The sequence below is a fragment of the Trichomonas vaginalis genome, chromosome IV, assembly GCF_026262505.1.
Source record: "Trichomonas vaginalis G3 chromosome IV, whole genome shotgun sequence".
In the NCBI taxonomy this organism is placed as follows: domain Eukaryota; phylum Parabasalia; order Trichomonadida; family Trichomonadidae; genus Trichomonas; species Trichomonas vaginalis.
The window spans coordinates 1413704-1434847 of NC_067206.1; the positions used below are offsets into that span (position 1 = coordinate 1413704).

Here is a 21144-nt window from a genome sequence, read left to right on the forward strand (position 1 = left end):
AAAGAGTTAAAAGAAAAGATACCTATAGGTAAGATGGAACGTATACCATTAGATAAGAAAAATATTGTGAGAGAGGTTTTGAAAAAAGCAGAATATATAGACTGGGATAGTATATCTGCTAGACTATTATATAGTGGTTCTATAAGAGTTCATGACATTGAAACACTTATGTCAAAGTTTTATATCTTAACTATACAAATGTTTTCAAAGAGGACATAGAAAAATATATTGAGGGTATAGAGTTTGTGAGATGTCGTTGGACAGAGTTGTATGAAAAATATAAAGACAAGGAAAATGTTTTCTTTATAGTGGACCCGCCGTTCTATAACACATGGGATTTTCAATACCAAGTAGACTGGACTTTGAGAGACTCTTTAGAAACTTTAGACGTTTTACATAACCATGCATTACTTTACATCCGATAAAAGTGGTTTGGAAACCGTTATGAATGGTTAGAGGACATACATGACTATGAGTTTAGATATGACAAGATAGAATATGAGAGAGGTCCTATAAACCGGAGAAAGTGTCATAACAAAGAAATTTTATTAGTAAGTAAATGTGGTTTGAAATAGGACTACTTGTTTTAGGTTTTTTCCATTGTGTCATTTATTTATTTGACGTGGCAGAAAGTACAGAGAATATGAAGATGAACCAATGCCTGCAAATGTCCAGTATATGTACTCGTAAGAGATATTTTTATCTAATATTAAATGGACGCACAGAACTTAGCGAATGCACAGCAACCTGGACAACCAAACCCAGAGAATATTCCAAATGAAGTTAGAATACAAACTGCAATGGCAAACTATGGTCAAGTGCCAACAGATGTACAAATGCAAACTGCCATGTCAAATGACGCTGCGTTAGGTTTGCCACCATGGTATGCAAATATGAGATGGAAAGAGTTTTATACAAACCCTGAAGTGGGATATAAACAACTTTATGCAGATGACGCGAACACAGGAGTTGACCCAGAATATGTTTTCTACCAGAGGAGAAACAGAATGTATGAGCTGCAGTTAAAGAATGCTATGGAACTCAACAGGAAACGTAAGAGACTAGGCGGACATTAGATTTTTACATATAGTAAAATGGGTTTCTTCAGTAGTATTGGAAACTTCTTCAGAAGAGTTGGAAGAGGTATATGGAATGGAATAAAAACCGTAGGAAGAGGAATTTGGAACGGAGTCAAAAATATTGGTAAAAGAGTAGGTCAGTTTGTTGGTATTATACCTAAAGACCCTGAACCAGAAGAACAAGCTCCTGTTATACAACAGCCTGAACCTGCACCACAGTCAAGTTGGCAACCAAATCCAACACCTCAACCGTATTAAAAAATTATATTTTTACCGTTCGATAGTAGTTGTATATGAAACTAAGTTCTAAGTAAAACGCATGGTATAATGGAATTATTCTCTTTCTTCCATCTGTAGTAAACCATACTTGAAAGTCTGAAATACTTCCACTTGGTGGTTCATATAGCTTTGTAGGTTTTTCGTAAAAGTCATTTGCCAAGCATAAAAAAGAGTTTTGTGCACCAGAAAATGAAGCATGAACTATAATAGCATCTGAGTCGAAAACATTTTCATATATTCCATTAGGGTTTTCGACTTCATAAAAGTCCGGGTGTACTGGATATGCTGCAGGCTGATTTAACATCCTCAGAAATCTATACCATGCCAAGTTGTTATATTTTGTAGAAATATAAACGTTTTCTCCAAGGTCTTCTATTCTATTGATTTTAACAGTTGCATTTTTCCTGTCATATATAATATCGAGATGGTACTCTCCTTCGTCAATGTTATACTGCTTTGCATATTCAATATAGATATCGTTTATTTTTTCTTGAAAAGCTTGAAGAGTTGTTTCTAAGTTTACAAGCAAACTAACTTGTAAAAGTTTTCCCTGTTCAAATTTCTCATACATACGTTTTTCTTTGTTATAGTATCGAACTTCAAAACCGACCGTAAATGGGAAACCATGTATGGCTTCTGAAATGAACTTCATTCTACGAAAGCCAATAGCTTTTGTGACAGATGGGTCTCTTAACCATCTTAACGGGTAGTCAAAACGATAGCCTTCATGCTTTACGGTCTCTGTCTCAAACTTTTGACCGACATTAGTAAAAAGTTCATCTAATGGTTTAGTTGTAGCAACTCTAGAATTTTCTTTTTCTATTGAAAGCATATTTTATCTATAATCAAAATGTCAAATGAAACAGCGTCTATGAGAGAAATACAACACAACCGACAACTCATTATACAAGCTCTAAATAAGAACACAACAAACTTTTCAAACTATTCTAAGATATCTGAGTCATTGAAAGAAGGAAACTTAAAACTGACATTAAACCCAATGACAGATGAGTTTCTGTTTCAAGACAATAAGAACCATACTCTTTGTATAAATCCAACAAAAGGAACTTTAAACGAGAAACCTATAAAAGAACTTCTTTTGAAAGCAGATGTTGACAACAAAGCAGACAAAACATATGTAGACGATGCAATAGCAAAAGAAGAAGAAAGAGCTAACAAAGCTTATGCAACAAAAGAACATACTCATCCTGAACTAGCAGACAAAACATATGTTGACAATAAAATGTCAAGTGAAGTGACAAGAGCTGAAAACGAATATTCTAAAAAGACTCATACACATACCATTGCAAATATTACAAACTTACAAGAAACCTTAGAGACAAAAGCAAATAAGACTCATACACATACCATTGCAAATATTACAAACTTACAAGAAACCTTAAACAGGAAAAGTGACGTTGGACATACACATACAAGTTTTACAACTGTTGCTATAGAAAATATTGAAGGAACGGTTGAAGAACCTGATGGGGATGTATTATATTGGAAACCTCCTAACTTTCCACAAGGTTTAACATCGGATGAAAACATAACAACGATGAAATACATTAGATGTAGAAATGTTTATGCCATGGAGGATGAAAAAAACGTTAAATTCACTGCTCAAGATTTATATGAGAAGAAAGCAGACAAAACAGAGCTTCAAACATTAAAGACGGAAATACTTCAAACATTATATCCTATAGGCTCTATTTATACGTCAATGAACTCTACCAGACCAGAAGTAGTACTTGGTTTTGGAACTTGGACTCAAATAGTCGACAGGTTTTTGTATTGTGCAAACTCTTCAAAGGAAACAGGTGGAAGTAAAACGATTTCAGGTGAAAACTTACCTGCGCACAGTCACTACATAGATTTAAGTACATCTCAAGCAGGTTGGCATAAGCATAAATTTTGGGATTGGTCAGCAATGACAAAAGGTAAAGGATATGATGTTAAAGACAACGTTCAGTTTGCTATAAATTGTTTCTGGGGTAACACTCAGGGAGATGGAAACCATACACATCGCGTTTCAGGGTATACGCAAACAACGGGACAAAGTAAAGACTACATGCCACCTTACATGACAGTTTACGCATGGTATAGAAATGCTTAGTCGTCATTTTCAACTTCTTTAGCATATTCGTCAGGAGTTGTCTTATATTTGTTAGGAACTGTCTTTGAAAGTATACCACCTTGAACTTTGACAAGTTTGAAACGAGGTCTGACAATAGTAGTTTTATCTTCTGCTTGCAGTCTGTACATTTTGCCATGTTTGCCTAAAACTTCATAATATTCTCTTGTATACTTTCTTCTATTTTTACGAACACGAATGTGAGTACCTGTCGGGTTCCCATTGTTGTCATAGTCAATAGTATTTTCATATGGGTCGCGTTTAGGTATTTCTATTTTTACTTTGTCACCTTTCTGAAGTTTGAAGCCCGGCATTCTTTCTTGTTTGTCTCTTTTGACTAAATTATTAAATATATAGTCTTTCTCTAAGTCAGGGTTGTTTTTCATTTCTTCGGGGGAGTGGTTTCCCAAACCTTTTTGTTTACGGTTATTGTAAATATTTAAAACTTGTCTCATCTTTGCCTGGGAGAAGTGTCTATATTTGTCGTCATATGACATTTCATTTGCTTCACCACCTTGTGGTTGGTTTAAGTCTCTTAACATTTTTATACAACCGTCAATGACACCAAGAGCAGAATGGTTTTGGTCGACAATGAAATATTGGTTTACATTTTTTGAACGCAGATAGTTTTTTACATCATCTGATTTGAAAGAACTTTCACAGTCAGATGTTAGTTTTGTTGGATGGTATTTGTCAACGAATATTGTCAAAGCAGTTTTTCACATCTAAAATATTTTTGGACTGTAATGGTATGGCTTCACAGTATCTTGTGTTTTGACCGACAAATATTAGCCAGTATGGTGGTCCATCTTCTCTATACCTCGGAATGTTTTCCAAGATATCCATAAACCAAGCATTTGGTGTTGAACTAAAGATTTTTACCATGAGTGCTTTCTTTGTCGCTTTAGAAACATAGGGGTCCTTGTTTGAATTCGTCATTTTTTAACCCATAAGAAATGGGTTTATTTGGCGCATTAGCAGGAGTTGCATCCAGATTTTTACCCGCAGTAGGAACAATAGCCAGAGGTGTATTTGGAGTTGGAAGGAAGATTTTGAGTACATTAGGTATACTGAAAGAGAAAGCACAACCTATTATACAAACTGTACAGAAAGGTTGGGATGTAGCACGAGATGCAACAAATCTTATTCCAAATCCTGAAACAAGAGGAAAAGTTCAAGGATGGATGGACAATGTAGGAAGACAAGCAGGAAACTATTATAACAAAGCAAATGACTACTATAACCAAGCAGGACACTATATGGACCAAGGTGAAAGATTCTTTAACAGAGGATATAACCATGCACAACAGTGGGTAAACAATAACCAACCTCAACCGCCTCAAACGTGGGGAATGTAAAGTTTTTTATTGAGATGAAATGAACAATGCAGCATTGAGACAAATGAGTTCAAGATGGATTTGTCGGCTTCCAGCATTTACACCACGTGTTTGTAAAGTTCTTCCTATACCTCAGGAAGTTTTAGACCGACTTAAAAAACCTAAACAACCAGTTTGAAAACAAACCAAACTAAAATTTTTTACTGAGATGAAATGACCGAAGAAGTTGAAACGGTAGATTTGACACCACAAACAAAAAGTTCAGAACCATTGTCAAAACCTGTCAAAGAACTTACAGATGAAGAGAAAAATTCAATAATAGAAAGTGCCAGGTCTGGAAATACAAACCCTAACTATAAAGTCACTTTTCATAGAAATGGAACGGCTAGTATCTCAAAAAAGAAACAGACTCTCACAAATAAAATATTGAAGTCTGAAGGAGCTTTCGAGACAACAGATGGAAAAGTTTACTTCACTGACCAACAGTTCATTATAGAACATCTCATTGACTTAGAGTCGAAATATTCTAAACTTTACAACAAACACAAAAAGTCGAAAGGAAAACAAAAACAAATGGCATATGATATTTATGAAGATGTTGACGACACAACTGTTCCTGCAAGTGAAGTAAAGTCAGAGAAACCGAAAAGTGACGAAAAACCGATAGAAGAAGAAAAACCAAAAACTGAAGATAAACCAAAACCAAAGTTTAGTTTGGAAACTAAACCAAGTCAACCTTCATTAGCTGGTATGGGTTGGCGTCAAAGACTTATGGCAGCAGGCGGTTATGTTAAGTAAAGAAAAAAATATTTTTTTTTATTTTTATAAAAAATGCCCCCATATAGAATGGATAGAAAATCTGCTAGAATAAAAGCAGAGTTGCAAAGATATGGTTGGAGAGTTTCGAAGAAGTTTAAATATAGGAAGGGAAGACCCATAAAAGTCTATGACAAATTGTCTGGTCTTCGCTACGAAATGGATTTGGAAACAGCACGTGCCAATTATCCAAACAGACTAGAGAGGTTAGAAGAAGAACGTCTTATGGACATGCCTTTCGATGTTAGTGAACCTCAAGTTGAAGGAAACTTGTTTGTTAGATGAGAAATATGAAATGGCATACCATTTTAAAACAATATATTTTTACATATATTAAATGCTTCAGGTTGAAAAACAAAGAACAAAAGTAGCAGATACAAAACCGTTAGACTATATCTATACAAATGCTAGTAGGACTATTTCAGATGAAGAAATTTCATCCCGAGTATACAGGTTTGACTATCCAATTCGTTGGCTTCAAAGTCCTTCAGATGCAAAGGCAATAGGATTTAGAAGAGTTTTGTTTTCAAATAGAACTAACGCATTTATGTTCGCAGTATATTTTCATGGGCAGTATAAAGGTTCTGATGGTCTAATAGACAAATTTGACGAAATGAGAATCTTTACAGTTCGTTCAGACGAAAGTCTTGAGAAAACTCTAAATGACTTTCAAACTCAAATGAACAAATATTATTGGGAATTTCAAGAAAAATACGACTCTTTACTAAATGGAACATACTATCTGAAACTAGAATATGACAAGATGAACTCCACCGTTTCATTTCAAAAGATTGAAATTAACCCTCCAAGAGATACAGAGTTTTTATTTTGGAAAGTAGACAAACGTTCTTGGGCACAATTTCTTCGGTTACTAAACCAGAACGAACCATTACCACCAGATGGTCCATTTAAATTTATACTTCCACCAGCAGATTTGACAGTTTATAGAAACGTGTTTGACCCTCAAATGTTATGTGCCATGCAAGTTTCAGTTCAAGCAACAATAGTTTTCTATGTATCGGTAAGGACTTTTATGACTTTGCTTCTAAATTCTACGAACCACCTAGTAACAGTTTCTCTGACTTTCAAGTTTGGTTCACAACAAATGGTGTGCAACATATAATACCATTGTACTATGACTTTTATCTCGAATTGTCTTTCATATACAACTACGGAAAAGTGCTGAAAAAGTGAGTTTATGTTAGCATGTTAGATCTAACACGTTTTCTAACATTTTTTTTCACCCTCTTGAATTTTGTATAAAAACCAACCGCCGTTTTTCTTCCGGTTGCTATATTCTTCACAAAATGCTTGTTTTGAGGTCGAGCCACTTTTGGCTCCACCGTATTTTTCAACCAAAACTCATGAATTTTCCCGAAATAAAATAAAAAGTTAGTTTTTTTAAAAAAATATTTTTTATTTTTATTGTAAGAACATGTTAGCAACAACAGCACCAAACTCTTTAGTTATGAACCCAACTTCAATGTTAGTAGAGATGAAAAGCTTCATTCCTTCTTCATATACTTTCGAAACAGAAATCCAGAAGATAAAGCAAGAACTTCTCCAAGGAGATTTAGATTGCACTGCAAAAGATGAAACAAATGAAGAATATCTTTATGACATGCAGGACCTGGTGGAACATCTACCTAAACTTCCTGAAATACAACAACAAAAGCTCACTATTCCTGAATTCGATGAAATAGAAGTGAAACCAACTGACTCAGTTGAAACCAAGAAGTTCATACGTAAGGTTAACTATGAGTTTCTTGGATTTCATTGCAACCACAAAGTCATTGACATATATAAATCTGAAGAATTTAAGACCTACGACAACTTTGTTTCGTTAGTTGCAAAATGTGTATGGCAGATAAGAGATAAAGATAGAAGAGGTAAAGTATGGAACGGACAAATAAAACCAGCAGCCTTTGAGTTAAAGAAAACCATTTACGCCTTAGTTGTACTTGCAGGACAAATTTCAATGTACAATGCTAAAATGAACCCACAATGTTCTAAATGTAAAGCAGCAATGAGGAAATATAACTATTCTGTCAAAGAGATAGAACGTATGCGAAACGACTATGCTGACTTAAAGAAAGAAGCAGAGAAACCAGCAGAAGATAAAAATGGACATGTTGACATTTCTGAACAAAAAACTATCCAACTGCTGACGATTTCCTTCTATCTGACGTCAAGAAGAAATATAAAGAAACATTCGGCATTGTTAAAACATTCGATGTACTGACAGAAGAAATAGAAGCTACAAAACTGTTTAGAATTTCACGAATTCACAATGTTTACCATGTAAAACGCTTGTGAAACTTTATGGTAGAAATATATTTTTGTCTGATTTACGCTCATTGACGATGAAATCATGACAAAACATATACGAAGAAGTCTATTTCCTGTGTTGTTGTCAAAATGTCATGTTGTCACCATTTTCAAAAAGATGTTAGTTGACCGAGTGACCGAGTGACCTGGTGACCTGGTGACACCTAAAATATATTTTTGTCTGATTTACGCTCATTGACGATGAAGTTTTGACAAAACATGTACGAAGAAGTTTATTTCCTGTGTTGTTGTCAAAATGTCATGTTGTCACCATTTTCAAAAAGATGTTAGTTGACCGAGTGACCGAGTGACCTGGTGACCTGGTGACACCTAAAATATATTTTTGCTGAAAAAATGACCAAAAATCATGATATAACTGTATTTTTTTGACGAAGAGAACTTTGACACTTCGTCAAAAAAATCCCTGAAATCGTAAAAAAATGACCAAATTTCATGAATTTCCTCATATGTTTGCGACCCGAGGAAAACCGAGGAACGAGATTCCGTACGAAAATCGTAAAAAATTGCGAGTACGTACAAAAACGTAGTCGCCTAAAACTCATGAAAATCGTAAAAAAATGACCAAATTTCATTATATAACTGTTATTTTTTGACGAAGAGAACTTTGACACTTCGTCAAAAAAATCCCTGAAATCGTAAAAAAATGACCAAATTTCATTATATAACTGTTATTTTTTTACGAAGAGAACTTTGACACTTCGTCAAAAAAATCCCTGAAATCATATCTTTTATACAAGATAGAAAATCTTACTCGCCTAAAACTCATGAAAATCGTGAAAAATTGCGACCCAGACTTTTTTCGGGGTCGCCTAAAACTCATGAAAATCGTGAAAAAATGACCAAATTTCATTATATAACTGTTATTTTTTGACGAAGAGAACTTTGACACTTCGTCAAAAAAATCCCTGAAATCGTAAAAAAATGACCAAATTTCATTATATAACTGTTATTTTTTGACGAAGAGAACTTTGACACTTCGTCAAAAAAATCCCTGAAATCGTAAAAAAATGACCAAATTTCATGAATTTCCTCATATGTTTGCGACCCGAGGAAAACCGAGGAACGAGATTCCGTACGAAAATCGTAAAAAATTGCGAGTACGTACAAAAACGTAGTCGCCTAAAACTCATGAAAATCGTAAAAAAATGACCAAATTTCATTATATAACTGTTATTTTTTGACGAAGAGAACTTTGACACTTCGTCAAAAAAATCCCTGAAATCGTAAAAAAATGACCAAATTTCATTATATAACTGTTATTTTTTTACGAAGAGAACTTTGACACTTCGTCAAAAAAATCCCTGAAATCATATCTTTTATACAAGATAGAAAATCTTACTCGCCTAAAACTCATGAAAATCGTGAAAAATTGCGACCCAGACTTTTTTCGGGGTCGCCTAAAACTCATGAAAATCGTGAAAAAATGACCAAATTTCATTATATAACTGTTATTTTTTGACGAAGAGAACTTTGACACTTCGTCAAAAAAATCCCTGAAATCGTAAAAAAATGACCAAATTTCATTATATAACTGTTATTTTTTGACGAAGAGAACTTTGACACTTCGTCAAAAAAATCCCTGAAATCGTAAAAAAATGACCAAATTTCATTATATAACTGTTATTTTTTGACGAAGAGAACTTTGACACTTCGTCAAAAAAATCCCTGAAATCGTAAAAAAATGACCAAATTTCATGATATAACTGTATTTTTTTTACGAAGAGAACTTTGACACTTCGTCAAAAAAATCCCTGAAATCATATCTTTTATACAAGATAGAAAAAATAAAGTTAGTTTTTTATAAAATATTTTTTATTTTGTATGTAAATACATATATGACAAACATTGAGTTTGAAACAGTTAGAAAGATAGACAATGACACCAAAATGGTTAGAATAGGTGATTTAAACGTAAGATACTCAAAGAAATACAACAAATATTCTTTGTCAGACATTATATCTCCATCTGGAAAGAAAACACACGACTGGGTTAGAAATGCTTCAACTCAGAAAATTTTGACAAGAAATCCTGAGCTTATGATATCGGTAAGATTCTATGGAACTACAGCATATCTCATCGACAAAAGTCCTATACCAATAGTTTTGTTATGGTTAGACCCAGTTGTTGGATATAACTTCATAACATATGGTTCATTCGATACTGAACGTTGCAGTGAAGGCTTACTTTACATCGTTCAGAAACCGAAGGACTTCAATACAAAGAGATATAAGATAGGAAGAACATATAATATAACTCAAAGATATGACAGTACAGTCAATAGAGTCAAGGTTGTGTTCGTTAACGATATGAGAGCTGCAGAAACAGAACTACTTGAAAAGTTTGAGAAAATGTATGGTGCTCCCATAAAAGGTAAAGAAACGTTTGAAGTAGATGAGATAGATAAAGCTATAAAATTATTTGACGAAGTTGCTGAAAAATACATGTAAAGCGTTTATTTTTGGTCTTTTGTGAAAGTCAGGAAATAACGCTAATTTTTTTCTATCTTAAGGAAATTCATGAAAATTCAAGAGGGTGAAAAAACAGGTGAAAAAAGAGGTGAAAAAACAGGTTAGATCTCACCTCTTCACCTAAAATATATTTTTGCCGAATTCTGTATAAAATTCTGAGTAAAATAATTTTTAGGGCATGTGTCAAACCGTTGAGTTTTCACAAAATTTAAAAAATAACGTTTACCATGTAAAACGCTTATGTTAGAAAAAATGTTATTTTCTAATATTCTAACATAAACATTATTTTTGAGGAAAAAAATGAAGGTTCTATACGGTTTCTAACCGTTAACAAGCTTGCCTTTTACATTCTGCCTGAGGAAGTCTTTAACAAGCTCGTTAATTTCAATTAGGTAAATTGCCTCGTCGGTAGGTTCGACTTCGACCATTGCTACTGACATTAGCAGTATTTTTACTGACAGTAGCAGTATTTTTACTGACAGTAGCAGTACTTTTACTGACAGTAGCAGTACTTTTACTGACAGTAGCAGTACTTTATCGTCGAAAACCCTCTCAAATTTTCCTTTTTACTGACATTAGCAGTACTTTTACTGACAGTAGCAGTACTTTTACTGACAGTAGCAGTACTTTATCGTCGAAAACCCTCTCAAATTTTCCTTTTTACTGACATTAGCAGTACTTTTACTGACAGTAGCAGTACTTTTACTGACAGTAGCAGTACTTTTACTGACAGTAGCAGTACTTTTACTGACAGTAGCAGTACTGCTACTGTCAGTAGCAGAGATTTTTATCGTCCAACTTTGGATTTTGAACTGTTGGTTGCTGTGCTGGATTTTGAACTATTGGTTGCTGTGCAGGGTTTTGAACTGTTGGTTTTGGTTGTTGTTGTGGTGCTGGATTTTGAACTGTTGGTTGTTGTGTTGGTTTTGGTGCATGCCTGTGTCTGTGTCCATGTGACGATGTAAATGTTTTAGGTAGTCCTGGTGCAGGTGCTTCTCTTGGAGGGTTTGGTGGTATATAAGTTCCACCAGCTGGCACATATGTTCCATCTGCAGCATAATGTCCTACCTGACTTTTCGTTTTTAAGAAAGCATTTACTAGGTCTGTTTTGGTCTGTTGTAACTCTTTTTCTTGACTTTCCACAACAGTTGCTCTAACGGCGTCATAGGCACTTTGAACTGCCTGTCTCGTTGCTGCATCTGTTATTTTCGTCATATTTTGTGCTACTTCTCTTAACTCTTTGTCGAAACCTTCAGACTTCAGTTTCTTTCCAGATGAGAAGTCGTTCACTAGTTTCACCTTACTATGAAGAGCTTCGAAGGCGTTCTTAAAGTCAGCATTTGTTAAAGCTTCATTTGAACTGTCTTCATCCGCTTGTATTTTTGTCCTTATTGACCCTATAAGTTGGGCTGCTTTAGCGTTGGCTTGGGTATCTAACCAGTCATTGTTAGCTTTTATATATTCTGCGCTTTTCATTGCCTTTTGCATGGCTGCGTCGTTATTTTTACTTTCTTGTGCTAAGTTTTCATACTGTACGGTTTGGTTTTGCAACTGTAAAAGTTTTTCTGCCTTTACATTTGCTTCAACTTCTTTTTTATACTCATCGCTATCCATATATGTCTTCATGGCTTTTTGTTTTATCTCTTCATCTTTCAGTACTTTATATTGAGTAGTATGGTTTTTCAAATTTATAACATCTTGTTCCATTTTTGCTACTTCTGCTGCTTTTTCTGACACTTTTTTCGCATATTCCTCTGTACTTAGTTTTTTCAGTTGTTCTTCTTTCTTCTTTTTCTCTACGTTTAACTCATTGAGTTTCTTTGTGTGTCTGTCATATTCTAGTTTCTTTTCGTTTTCACCTATTTGTTTCTGTATGTCTATGTTTGACTTTTTGACATCTGCTATTTGATTTTTGAGTGAACTCAAATTCATTTGACTTTGAGGGTTATAGGCTGTTCCGTCTGCGGCTCCACCATAGCCTGCCATTTTCGCTAAAAGTGCCGCTCTTAAACCTCCACTCTGTGCACCAAAAACTCGGTTTAAAAGCATAGGATTGCTTGACATTTGTTGCAACATAGTGGGGTCATTCAGCATTTGTTGTTGCAACTGTTGTTGTGGTGTCAGTTTTACTATTGGATGTTTCAATGCTCTCTTCCTCTTACGTATATTCTTACGTAGCTTACGTGGCATTTTAAGTGAAGTTAAAAAGCGGTTTTTGACAGATGTTTATATGACACTTTCTCCGGTTTATAGGACCTCTCTCATATTCTATCTTGTCATATCTAAACTCATAGTCATGTATGTCCTCTAACCATCTCATAACGGTTTCCAAACCACTTTTATCGGATGTAAAGTAAAAGCATGGATGGTTATGTAAAACGTCTAAAGTTTCTAAAGAGTCTCTCAAAGTATACTTCCTTGGAACGCCCGTAACTTTTCCTGTAGCGACGATAGACCCTTACTTGTCCGGACAAAGTTCTACTATTTTGAGTGCTCTACCAAAAAAGTCAACGACGACGACTCTCAAAAATTTTTATGGGCTAGAAGGGGCGCAGCCCCTGGGAAGCCCCCTATACCCAAAAAACTTCATTTTATACTTCATTTATACTAAACATCTTCAGGGCTAGAGGGCACGAAGTGCCTGGAGGCCCCACTACCTTTTTTTTTTTTTTAAATTCGTTGAAATAACTTTGCCGAACAAACAACCAAAGTTGTTCTCAAAATATGATTAGCGGCGCGAAGCACCACTACGTAAACGATAGACAAAAGGTGTATGAAAAATTGAGAGAAATATTTCATTTTCATTTCATATTTTCTTAACCAGACATTCCGCACAAACTTCTAATGTATTACATTGATCTAATGTATAGATCCGTATTTTTCCCAAGTGAGCGGGGTATCTCCAATCCCAGCCCTATCGTCCTCCCAGTGTCAGTTTTCAATATAAAATCCAAATTTTTTTTGAAAATAAAAATTTCGAGAAATTTTTCTGATTTTTTTTCTTTGATTTCAATAATTCAAAATAAATTTGGGAGTAAAAAGACACTATTTAATGAAATTCATATGAGTGAATGTGGATAAATACTCTCAAAACATACAATTTATCTATTTTTTCTTTATATTATCAACTAATTAGTGATAATTTTTTTTGAATCAGATTTTTTTTCATTAAAAACATAATATATAACACAACAATGATGCACACATACGTATCTACACATCAAAATATAAAGCTTGTTTTGGTCTGGGCATCCCAACCCAAAATTCTTTAAAAATTGAATAAAATTGAATACTTGGGGCTGGGATGCCCATCCCAAAACCGAATTGAATTTTTTGAATTAAAGAATATATTTATGTATTTATAATATACATGTGATGTCTATAAAAAATACTAAATTCTAAAAAAAATTCAATTTATTCAAAACGTATACTAAGTGATCACTTCATGAGTAGGATCAGCAATCCTACTAAATGGTGACAACGCCACTAACTAAAAAGGGAGTCCTTGGAGCTCTTGATCTCTTGTCAGTAGAGTTCATAATGAGGCATGGCATCTACTGATTAGAGATCAGAGCAATCCTACCTTACCTTCAGGAGCTACAAAGCTCCTAATCGTTACGAGAGGGAGCCTTGGAGCTCCTGAAGCTCATCAGCAGAGGCTATTTACCATTTGGGCCTCTTCTGATGAAAGATGCGAAACACGTCTACGAACCAGGAGCTTCAAAGCTTCTAATCCTTACTAAAGGGAGCTTTGGAGCTCCTGAGTCTCCATCAACAGAGTCCCAGATGGTAAATGTCCTTTGCTGATGAAAGATGCGAAACACATCTACGAACCAGGAGCTCCAAAGCTCCTAATCCTTACGAAAGGGAGCTTTGGAGCTCCTGAAACTCCTTTTACTATAAAATATGACAGTTTTCTTCTGAGGTTCTCATCAAATCTAAGACTTCAGAAGAAAGCTGTCCTATCAATGTATACTTACACTCTCATGGACTACAAGTGTACAATTTTAAAGCAGAGATTATCCGAGGCCTCTCATCAAATGAGGGACCTCGGATAATCTCTACCTTAAGTAGTCAAATAACTTTTCTCACTATTTAGGAACAAAAGAACAAGAGTTGGAGTACTTTAAGGCAAGATTCTTCCGAAATCTCTCATCGAATGAGAGACTTCGGAAGGACCTTGCCAAATCCTTGAACGCCAATATCCTTGGAACTGAGCTAGAACCAGGGAGAAGTAGCATACTATAGAGCACGATGGTAATCTCGGAAATACTTATATCGCCCCAAGCACAATATTTAAGAAGTCTAACTCATATATACAAGAAGTCAGGCTGAATAGATATTGTGCATATGGTTTGCAGAACTCTCATGATATTTAAAATTCATGTTATCCCAAAAAAGGTGACACTTTGGGTGTATCGTCCATCCCAGGGATGCAAAAATCACATCACCTTGGATCTATAATCTAATGCATCATTGGTGTTCCATCATACCTTCAATGATTCACAATTTGCACATTTGGTTACAGATTAATATTGAAAATTCTAAAATTCTAGATTTTCATCTATAACAAGTTCTTTGTTATCCCGTGCTTTATTAATTGTTAACTTTAGAGCTCCTAAATATCCTTACAAATTGCATAAATTCCGAAATAGTTTCTCAAAATAATATCTATGATCGCATAAATATCAGATTACGTTAAGACTATTAATGTTTCAAATACGTTACAACCGTTTGCTATAGTTAAGGCATTTTTTTCATTTATGATAATGACTTCAGCTCTAATTTTGTCAAGTAACAAACTGATCTAATGTCTTATCTAAGTGTATTCATTTCTAAACAAATTCTTAATAAATGCTTTGCTTTCAATATTTTTTGAAAAAATCTCTAAAATCTCAAAGTATTCTCTAAACCACTTCGATGCATATAAAAATTTCTCAGATGTTTTACATAATAATCTTTAAAATATAATATTAATCACTCAAATTAAAATTTCATTGTATAAACTCATTTCCTATAATCATAATATATTTATTTTGCTGAAGTTGGCTGGGCTTGCCCGAAGGGCAAGTCTAGCCAACTGAAGCCCGAAATTATATTATATCAAATTTGATTTTTTTTACCTAAAGAATTGTTGCAAATACATCCACGCTACAGATCATTAAACTTTATTTATTTCATTCTGACAAAAAGCTTCATGACATGCTTGTCCTGTCATTATAAATAAAATAATTGAATAACTTCCATCAAAAAGTCGAGGGTAGGTCGATCTTTTGCAGCGCATTTTAACAAATTGTGGACAAAATTGAATGAGTGAAGCCGTTTTCAAGTTCATTACTGAGAGCTTTACAAAATTTGCAAGTAATGAACAAGATATAAGAATTACACAGGCAATATCGTTTATTCCATTGGGGACAACTGCATCCTCCACTTGGGAGACGGAAAAATGAAACCATGATTTATTGAAAATTAAAGATTAACGTTGATTAACTCATACTATTCAATTTCAGATAGAGCAGAGAGATTAACAATCATAAAAATTATGAGATACAAGAGTGATACCATGATTTATTAAATATTCTTTTCCAAGAAAAGCATTTAAAAAGCGTATTTATAAATCATATATTACTGTAACCACAACATTAAAGACAAGACCTTCAAGGATACAGATTTGACACTTTACAAATGTATTTTGACACTTTACATGTCCCCCAAACGACATCCTTACCCTAATATAAATAGTATGTTAAATGTATCCAGCAAAATGCTTGAATTAGGGTTGTTAAAAATATCAAAAATTAGCGTTTTGAAGACACCATGGTGTCTTATAATTTTCCCTTCCTTATTGGCGTGTAGAAATAAATGCGCCAATAGATTGAAGAAGAAGAATTGTTTTTCTCTTAATGAACTTTAATCCTTTTGATATAAGAATATTAAAAACATTAATATAATTTCGATTTCGGAAATTAAATTTCCAAATTTTTTGTCGATTTCGGAAATAACAGGATCCCGCATCCAACACACAACAACAAAACACAAAACACACTTTTTGGTTCTTTCATCGTTTTAATCGTAATTTATGTAATACATGATTTGGATAAATTTTACAATAATAGAACCTATATTATATTCTTTTCAAAGATTCTTGCAAATCATCAAAAATAATTGTATTTTAAAAAACGATCAAATTATCCTTTCATTATTTTAAACTTAAATTAGTTTTTATGATTGACTAAAGCAATCATATTTATTCATCATTAAATAAACAAAAAAATAATATTTGAGAGTTATTTCAAAAAAAAACACATTGAATTTATTAATTTGTCTCAATTTCAGTGTTATAAATTTTTATAATTTCAATATTTTGAAATACACTTTTTAATATTTCAATATTTATGATATTTCAATGTATTAAGTGGTCTCAAATTGAGCTTCTCAAATATAAGTTGGCCTATTCAAATAATAAAATTAAATAATATTTAAAATAATAAATAAAAGTGATTGAGGTCATAGCAAAACGGCTGTTTCAGTCATTAATTCTTAAAAATAAAAAGGGTAAAAACTAAATACAATGGGTAAAATTCAATAGTGTCTGTGCTATCGTTCAATTTGAAGGTGTCTTTTGAAACCGCAAGACACATTGAATTTTTGAATAGTGTATTATGGTTTGACAGACACCAATGAAAAAAATAAAATGATATTTATTTTAAATATATAAGATCCTTATATAAAATATAAATATTTTATCGTTTTATTTTCTTGTTTTAGAAATGTTTTTTATTGAAAAATCAATAAAACTAACTCCAAAATAAAATTTTTGATTTAAAGACACTATGATGACACCAGCAAATCTTCCAAGACACCTATCGTCGGGAATCTAACAACCCTACTTGAATTTAGCTGATATGAGAAAGTTATGGAAATTGAAGCTATACTCTTCATTTTTTGAGAGGCAGCAATCCCAGAACTGCTAACACTTTTCGGATTGTTTTAAGAAATTTTTCGATATGGTTTCTGATTCATTTGATTATTGCATTGTAGCAACTATATATTTGTATTCGCAGAAATATTGAATATTCTAATTATGGGTGCCGAAATTCAATTTGAATTCAATTTAGCTTGCATGATTGATGGATGTGTGGTTCGGCCATACGAAAATTATCGTTAAAAGTCCAAAATGATATGGAAAGGCTTATTAAAAATAATAGATTCTAATTCTATAAGAAATTTATATTCTGTTTTTAAAATAACATTTGGATTTTCGATAACGATAACTCCTGTTTTGCATTCAATTTTTGAATTTTCTTGAAAATTGGTAATGAATCCATAAATACGGTTTATTATTAGTCAAAATAAAATAGAGAGAGAAAATATAATTTGAGATACTTTGAAAATTTGAAGCAAGTCAATAGTATAATACTTTTTTTGTTATGATTCTTATAACAATACCAATTAAATATTTTCCGGAAAATCTAACGATACTTTGAAATACAAAAAGAGTGAGAAAAAAATATTTAATGATGGGTGATTTAAATGATCAATATTATCCTATTAAATTTTGCCCTAATTTTTAAAAAACCGTTATTCGTTAAGTTAATATAGTATTAATCAAATTCTTCATATTAAATCTCTAATCAAAAATTTCGTGAGAAAACATTTTTTGATTGAGGAAAAAATTCAAGCATCGAAGTTTTCAAAAAGTTAAATGAGTTCTCACAAATTTGTGTGAATTTCTTATTTTATTCCTTTTTCTAGAAGCTAATATACAGTTGTGTTTGACCATTTAAAGTTATAAAATTTGTAATTTTAAAGTCTCATCACACTTTTCAATGCTCGATTTTTAAAAACTGTTTAAAAATGGAGCTTATATTGAAATAGTGTAGAGACTAAAAATTACCACAGACTATTTCAGAGGATTGAGTTGCCACTCAATCCTCTGAAAAGTCTGAGGTAATTTGCAAAATTTGAGAACCAAAATATGATAACTAATCTAAATCGCACTCATTCAAAGCTGCATATCGCGATTTCAATGTTAATAATTATGACAATAACAAATTTCATTATCCGCGTTCAAACTGCATTGATTCGTCTTGATATTGAATTATTTTCTACTTACAGTGAAATCAAGCTCTCTAAAAAAGTATTTTCTTTCTTTCCAGATTTTGAGATCATATGCAAATACAACGAAACATTCAACCCTCCTAAAACAAAAATGTTGCTTTTATATGAGAATGATACAACGCTAAACACGTTCGCTAATAACGGTTTCTTACCTCAAACACCAGAGTATAATGACATTCAACATTTTCATTCAACTGTTATTCATGGGAGAAATATGTTTGTATCAGGTGACAACGCAATATGTACTCTTAAATATTATTATGACATAGGAGACAGAAACAATTTGACTGTTTCACCTTTTTTTAATGGAACCATAGTTGGGGAGTATGAAAGTGTTGTTGCTATAGGGCATTTATATACTGCAATATATGGGCATTTTATCAATGAAATAATGGCTCCTTCACAATTAATCCCTGCTGAAATTAGGAAAAAATCGTATATTGTTGTTCAAGGAAACAGAAGCATGTGTGAAGAATTAGTCAGAGTACTTGATTTTGAGGATCGAATTATATACTTAACCTGTGATCAATTTGTATTTTGTCGTGATCTTTATACAGTTTGCGATCCAAGAACTCATGGTGGTTATTATGGCCCTTGTTTAGGAAATTTGTCAATTGTAGTAAGGAAGTATTTTAATTTAACTAAAATCCAGCCCTTATATGTAGGATTGCACAAAAGAAGAGGTCCTACACGTGTGATTGCTAATTTGAACGAAATTATTAATTTTTCAAAAAATCTTAATGAATCAATACAATTTATGTATGTTCCAGATATTACAAACACTACGCTTGAAATTGCAAAAATCCATGCATCTTTAAGAGTGTTGGTTGGATCTACAGGAAGCAATCTAATTCGAAGTATTTATATGCATCCATTTACTTGTGTCGTTCAAATCTGTCCTCCTAGTTTTAATTTTGCTGTCACCGTTCAAGAAATTGTATGCAACCTTTATTCAATAGTAGTTACAGAACCTAAATTTTCTTTTAGAGAAAAATCTCCTCAATATATTAATATCACCAAAACATATAAAGCTATAAATATTGCACTATATGTTACGGAACATCACGAATGGCCAAATATTTCGGAATTTCATTTATTAAAGTAGAAGTAGTGTGTCGAAAATATGAGGATTCGAGATTGTTTTTACGTAATTTATAAATACCATCGTACATATTTGAGATTTGTGGTGTCTTTTTTACTATATTACAAAAAATCTATATTAATTTCACTTTTTAATATATGTTATATAGCTAGGGTTGTTAAAAATATCAAAAATTAGCGTTTTGAAGACACCATGGTGTCTTATAATTTTCCCTTCCTTATTGGCGTGTAGAAATAAATGCGCCAATAGATTGAAGAAGAAGAATTGTTTTTCTCTTAATGAACTTTAATCCTTTTGATATAAGAATATTAAAAACATTAATATAATTTCGATTTCGGAAATTAAATTTCCAAATTTTTTGTCGATTTCGGAAATAACAGGATCCCGCATCCAACACACAACAACAAAACACAAAACACACTTTTTGGTTCTTTCATCGTTTTAATCGTAATTTATGTAATACATGATTTGGATAAATTTTACAATAATAGAACCTATATTATATTCTTTTCAAAGATTCTTGCAAATCATCAAAAATAATTGTATTTTAAAAAACGATCAAATTATCCTTTCATTATTTTAAACTTAAATTAGTTTTTATGATTGACTAAAGCAATCATATTTATTCATCATTAAATAAACAAAAAAATAATATTTGAGAGTTATTTCAAAAAAAAACACATGAGTGGGGGACAAACTCGCCCATCGTCACTTTTTATTAACCTTAAACTTGTAATTTTCATTATTTTTAATTAACCTTATTTCTTTCCCAATTCCTGATTTATTTTATTCACTTACTATTAAAAGTCACATTTTAATAAAATATAATAATTTATTTATAGCATTTTTTACTATACTGTAATAAAAAATTAATTATAATAAATTAAATGTTTATTAAATCAAATGTTTTCTTTGCAATAATATTTTTAATGTTGAGTAAACAATGTTGGGATCAAGTGTATCATTTTTCAGACCTTTCTGAACAGCTTCAAGCATACTGATGCATTCGACTTTTTTAAATTGTGTCATTTCTTCGAAATCTCTTGTGACTTTTTTGATAACTTTAACACTTCTCTCTGAATCCAGACCTTTAATTTGCAACTTAATCAGGAATGAAGGAACAACACTGGAATATAACTCGATGACAAGTTCATCGAGTCAAAGATTTCGCCTTTCTGGGAAGTACTGGTGCTTCAAAACCTTGAAATGTGATTCTGAATGTTGTTTGTTCCATCTCCTTCATTTCTATAGCGAAGCATCCACCTGTCAAGATGATGGCGCCACTGTCGGTCAAAGTATTCACGGGCAGCAGGTTCCTCATTTAAAATTTCTTCTAAATTGTTGTAAACTTCATCAGGATCAATTTCTTCCTCTTCAGAACCAAAGACCAATAACTTCATTAAGTTATAGAAAGTTTCGAAGTTGGAACGATCTTGAAACTTTTCAGCCTTTCTCATGA

General features: G+C 32.7%; 8 protein-coding genes and 4 pseudogenes across 12 annotated transcripts, besides 4 other annotated features; 9 read left to right on the top strand and 3 right to left on the bottom strand.

The window, feature by feature from the left end:
- Nucleotides 1-7767: part of a mobile genetic element that runs on past the window's edge.
- Nucleotides 714-1076, top strand: TVAGG3_0008280 (uncharacterized protein; the record flags this gene model as incomplete). Its single annotated transcript, XM_051219826.1, has 1 exon — nt 714-1076. The coding sequence occupies one exon, from the start codon at nt 714-716 to the stop codon at nt 1074-1076; it is 363 nt and encodes a 120-aa protein (XP_051104812.1).
- TVAGG3_0008290 (serine threonine-protein phosphatase family) lies at nt 1095-1337 on the top strand (the record flags this gene model as incomplete). Its single annotated transcript, XM_051219827.1, has 1 exon — nt 1095-1337. One exon carries the CDS (start codon nt 1095-1097, stop codon nt 1335-1337), a length of 243 nt encoding a protein of 80 aa, XP_051104813.1.
- Nucleotides 1397-2190, bottom strand: TVAGG3_0008300 (annotated as a pseudogene). The gene has a single exon. A coding segment is annotated over exon 1 (794 nt).
- Nucleotides 2209-3474, top strand: TVAGG3_0008310 (phage tail repeat-like family; the record flags this gene model as incomplete). The annotated part of the gene is made up of 1 exon (XM_051219828.1): nt 2209-3474. One exon carries the CDS (start codon nt 2209-2211, stop codon nt 3472-3474), a length of 1266 nt encoding a protein of 421 aa, XP_051104814.1.
- Nucleotides 4449-4850, top strand: TVAGG3_0008320 (uncharacterized protein; the record flags this gene model as incomplete). The annotated part of the gene is made up of 1 exon (XM_051219829.1): nt 4449-4850. One exon carries the CDS (start codon nt 4449-4451, stop codon nt 4848-4850), a length of 402 nt encoding a protein of 133 aa, XP_051104815.1.
- On the top strand, nt 5403-5627 carry TVAGG3_0008330 (phage tail repeat-like family; the record flags this gene model as incomplete). The annotated part of the gene is made up of 1 exon (XM_051219830.1): nt 5403-5627. The coding sequence occupies one exon, from the start codon at nt 5403-5405 to the stop codon at nt 5625-5627; it is 225 nt and encodes a 74-aa protein (XP_051104816.1).
- Nucleotides 5676-5930, top strand: TVAGG3_0008340 (uncharacterized protein; the record flags this gene model as incomplete). Its single annotated transcript, XM_051219831.1, has 1 exon — nt 5676-5930. The coding sequence occupies one exon, from the start codon at nt 5676-5678 to the stop codon at nt 5928-5930; it is 255 nt and encodes an 84-aa protein (XP_051104817.1).
- TVAGG3_0008350 lies at nt 7081-7503 on the top strand (annotated as a pseudogene). The gene has a single exon. A coding segment is annotated over exon 1 (423 nt).
- A 2062-nt stretch (nt 7768-9829) lies between the features above and the next one.
- Nucleotides 9830-10441, top strand: TVAGG3_0008360 (organellar and viral DNA polymerase type B; the record flags this gene model as incomplete). Its single annotated transcript, XM_001294282.1, has 1 exon — nt 9830-10441. The coding sequence occupies one exon, from the start codon at nt 9830-9832 to the stop codon at nt 10439-10441; it is 612 nt and encodes a 203-aa protein (XP_001294283.1).
- Nucleotides 10442-12300: 1859 nt separating this feature from the next.
- TVAGG3_0008370 lies at nt 12301-12652 on the bottom strand (annotated as a pseudogene). The gene has a single exon. A coding segment is annotated over exon 1 (352 nt).
- Nucleotides 12653-13327: 675 nt separating this feature from the next.
- Nucleotides 13328-14925: a mobile genetic element.
- On the top strand, nt 14269-14520 carry TVAGG3_0008390 (uncharacterized protein; the record flags this gene model as incomplete). The annotated part of the gene is made up of 1 exon (XM_051219832.1): nt 14269-14520. The coding sequence occupies one exon, from the start codon at nt 14269-14271 to the stop codon at nt 14518-14520; it is 252 nt and encodes an 83-aa protein (XP_051104818.1).
- A 5443-nt stretch (nt 14926-20368) lies between the features above and the next one.
- Nucleotides 20369-20402: a terminal%2Cinverted (terminal inverted repeat of MuDR-5_TvMULE4 transposon ID:TVAGG3_0008400).
- Nucleotides 20369-21144: part of a mobile genetic element that runs on past the window's edge.
- On the bottom strand, nt 20580-21142 carry TVAGG3_0008410 (annotated as a pseudogene). Its single transcript has one exon. A coding segment is annotated over exon 1 (563 nt).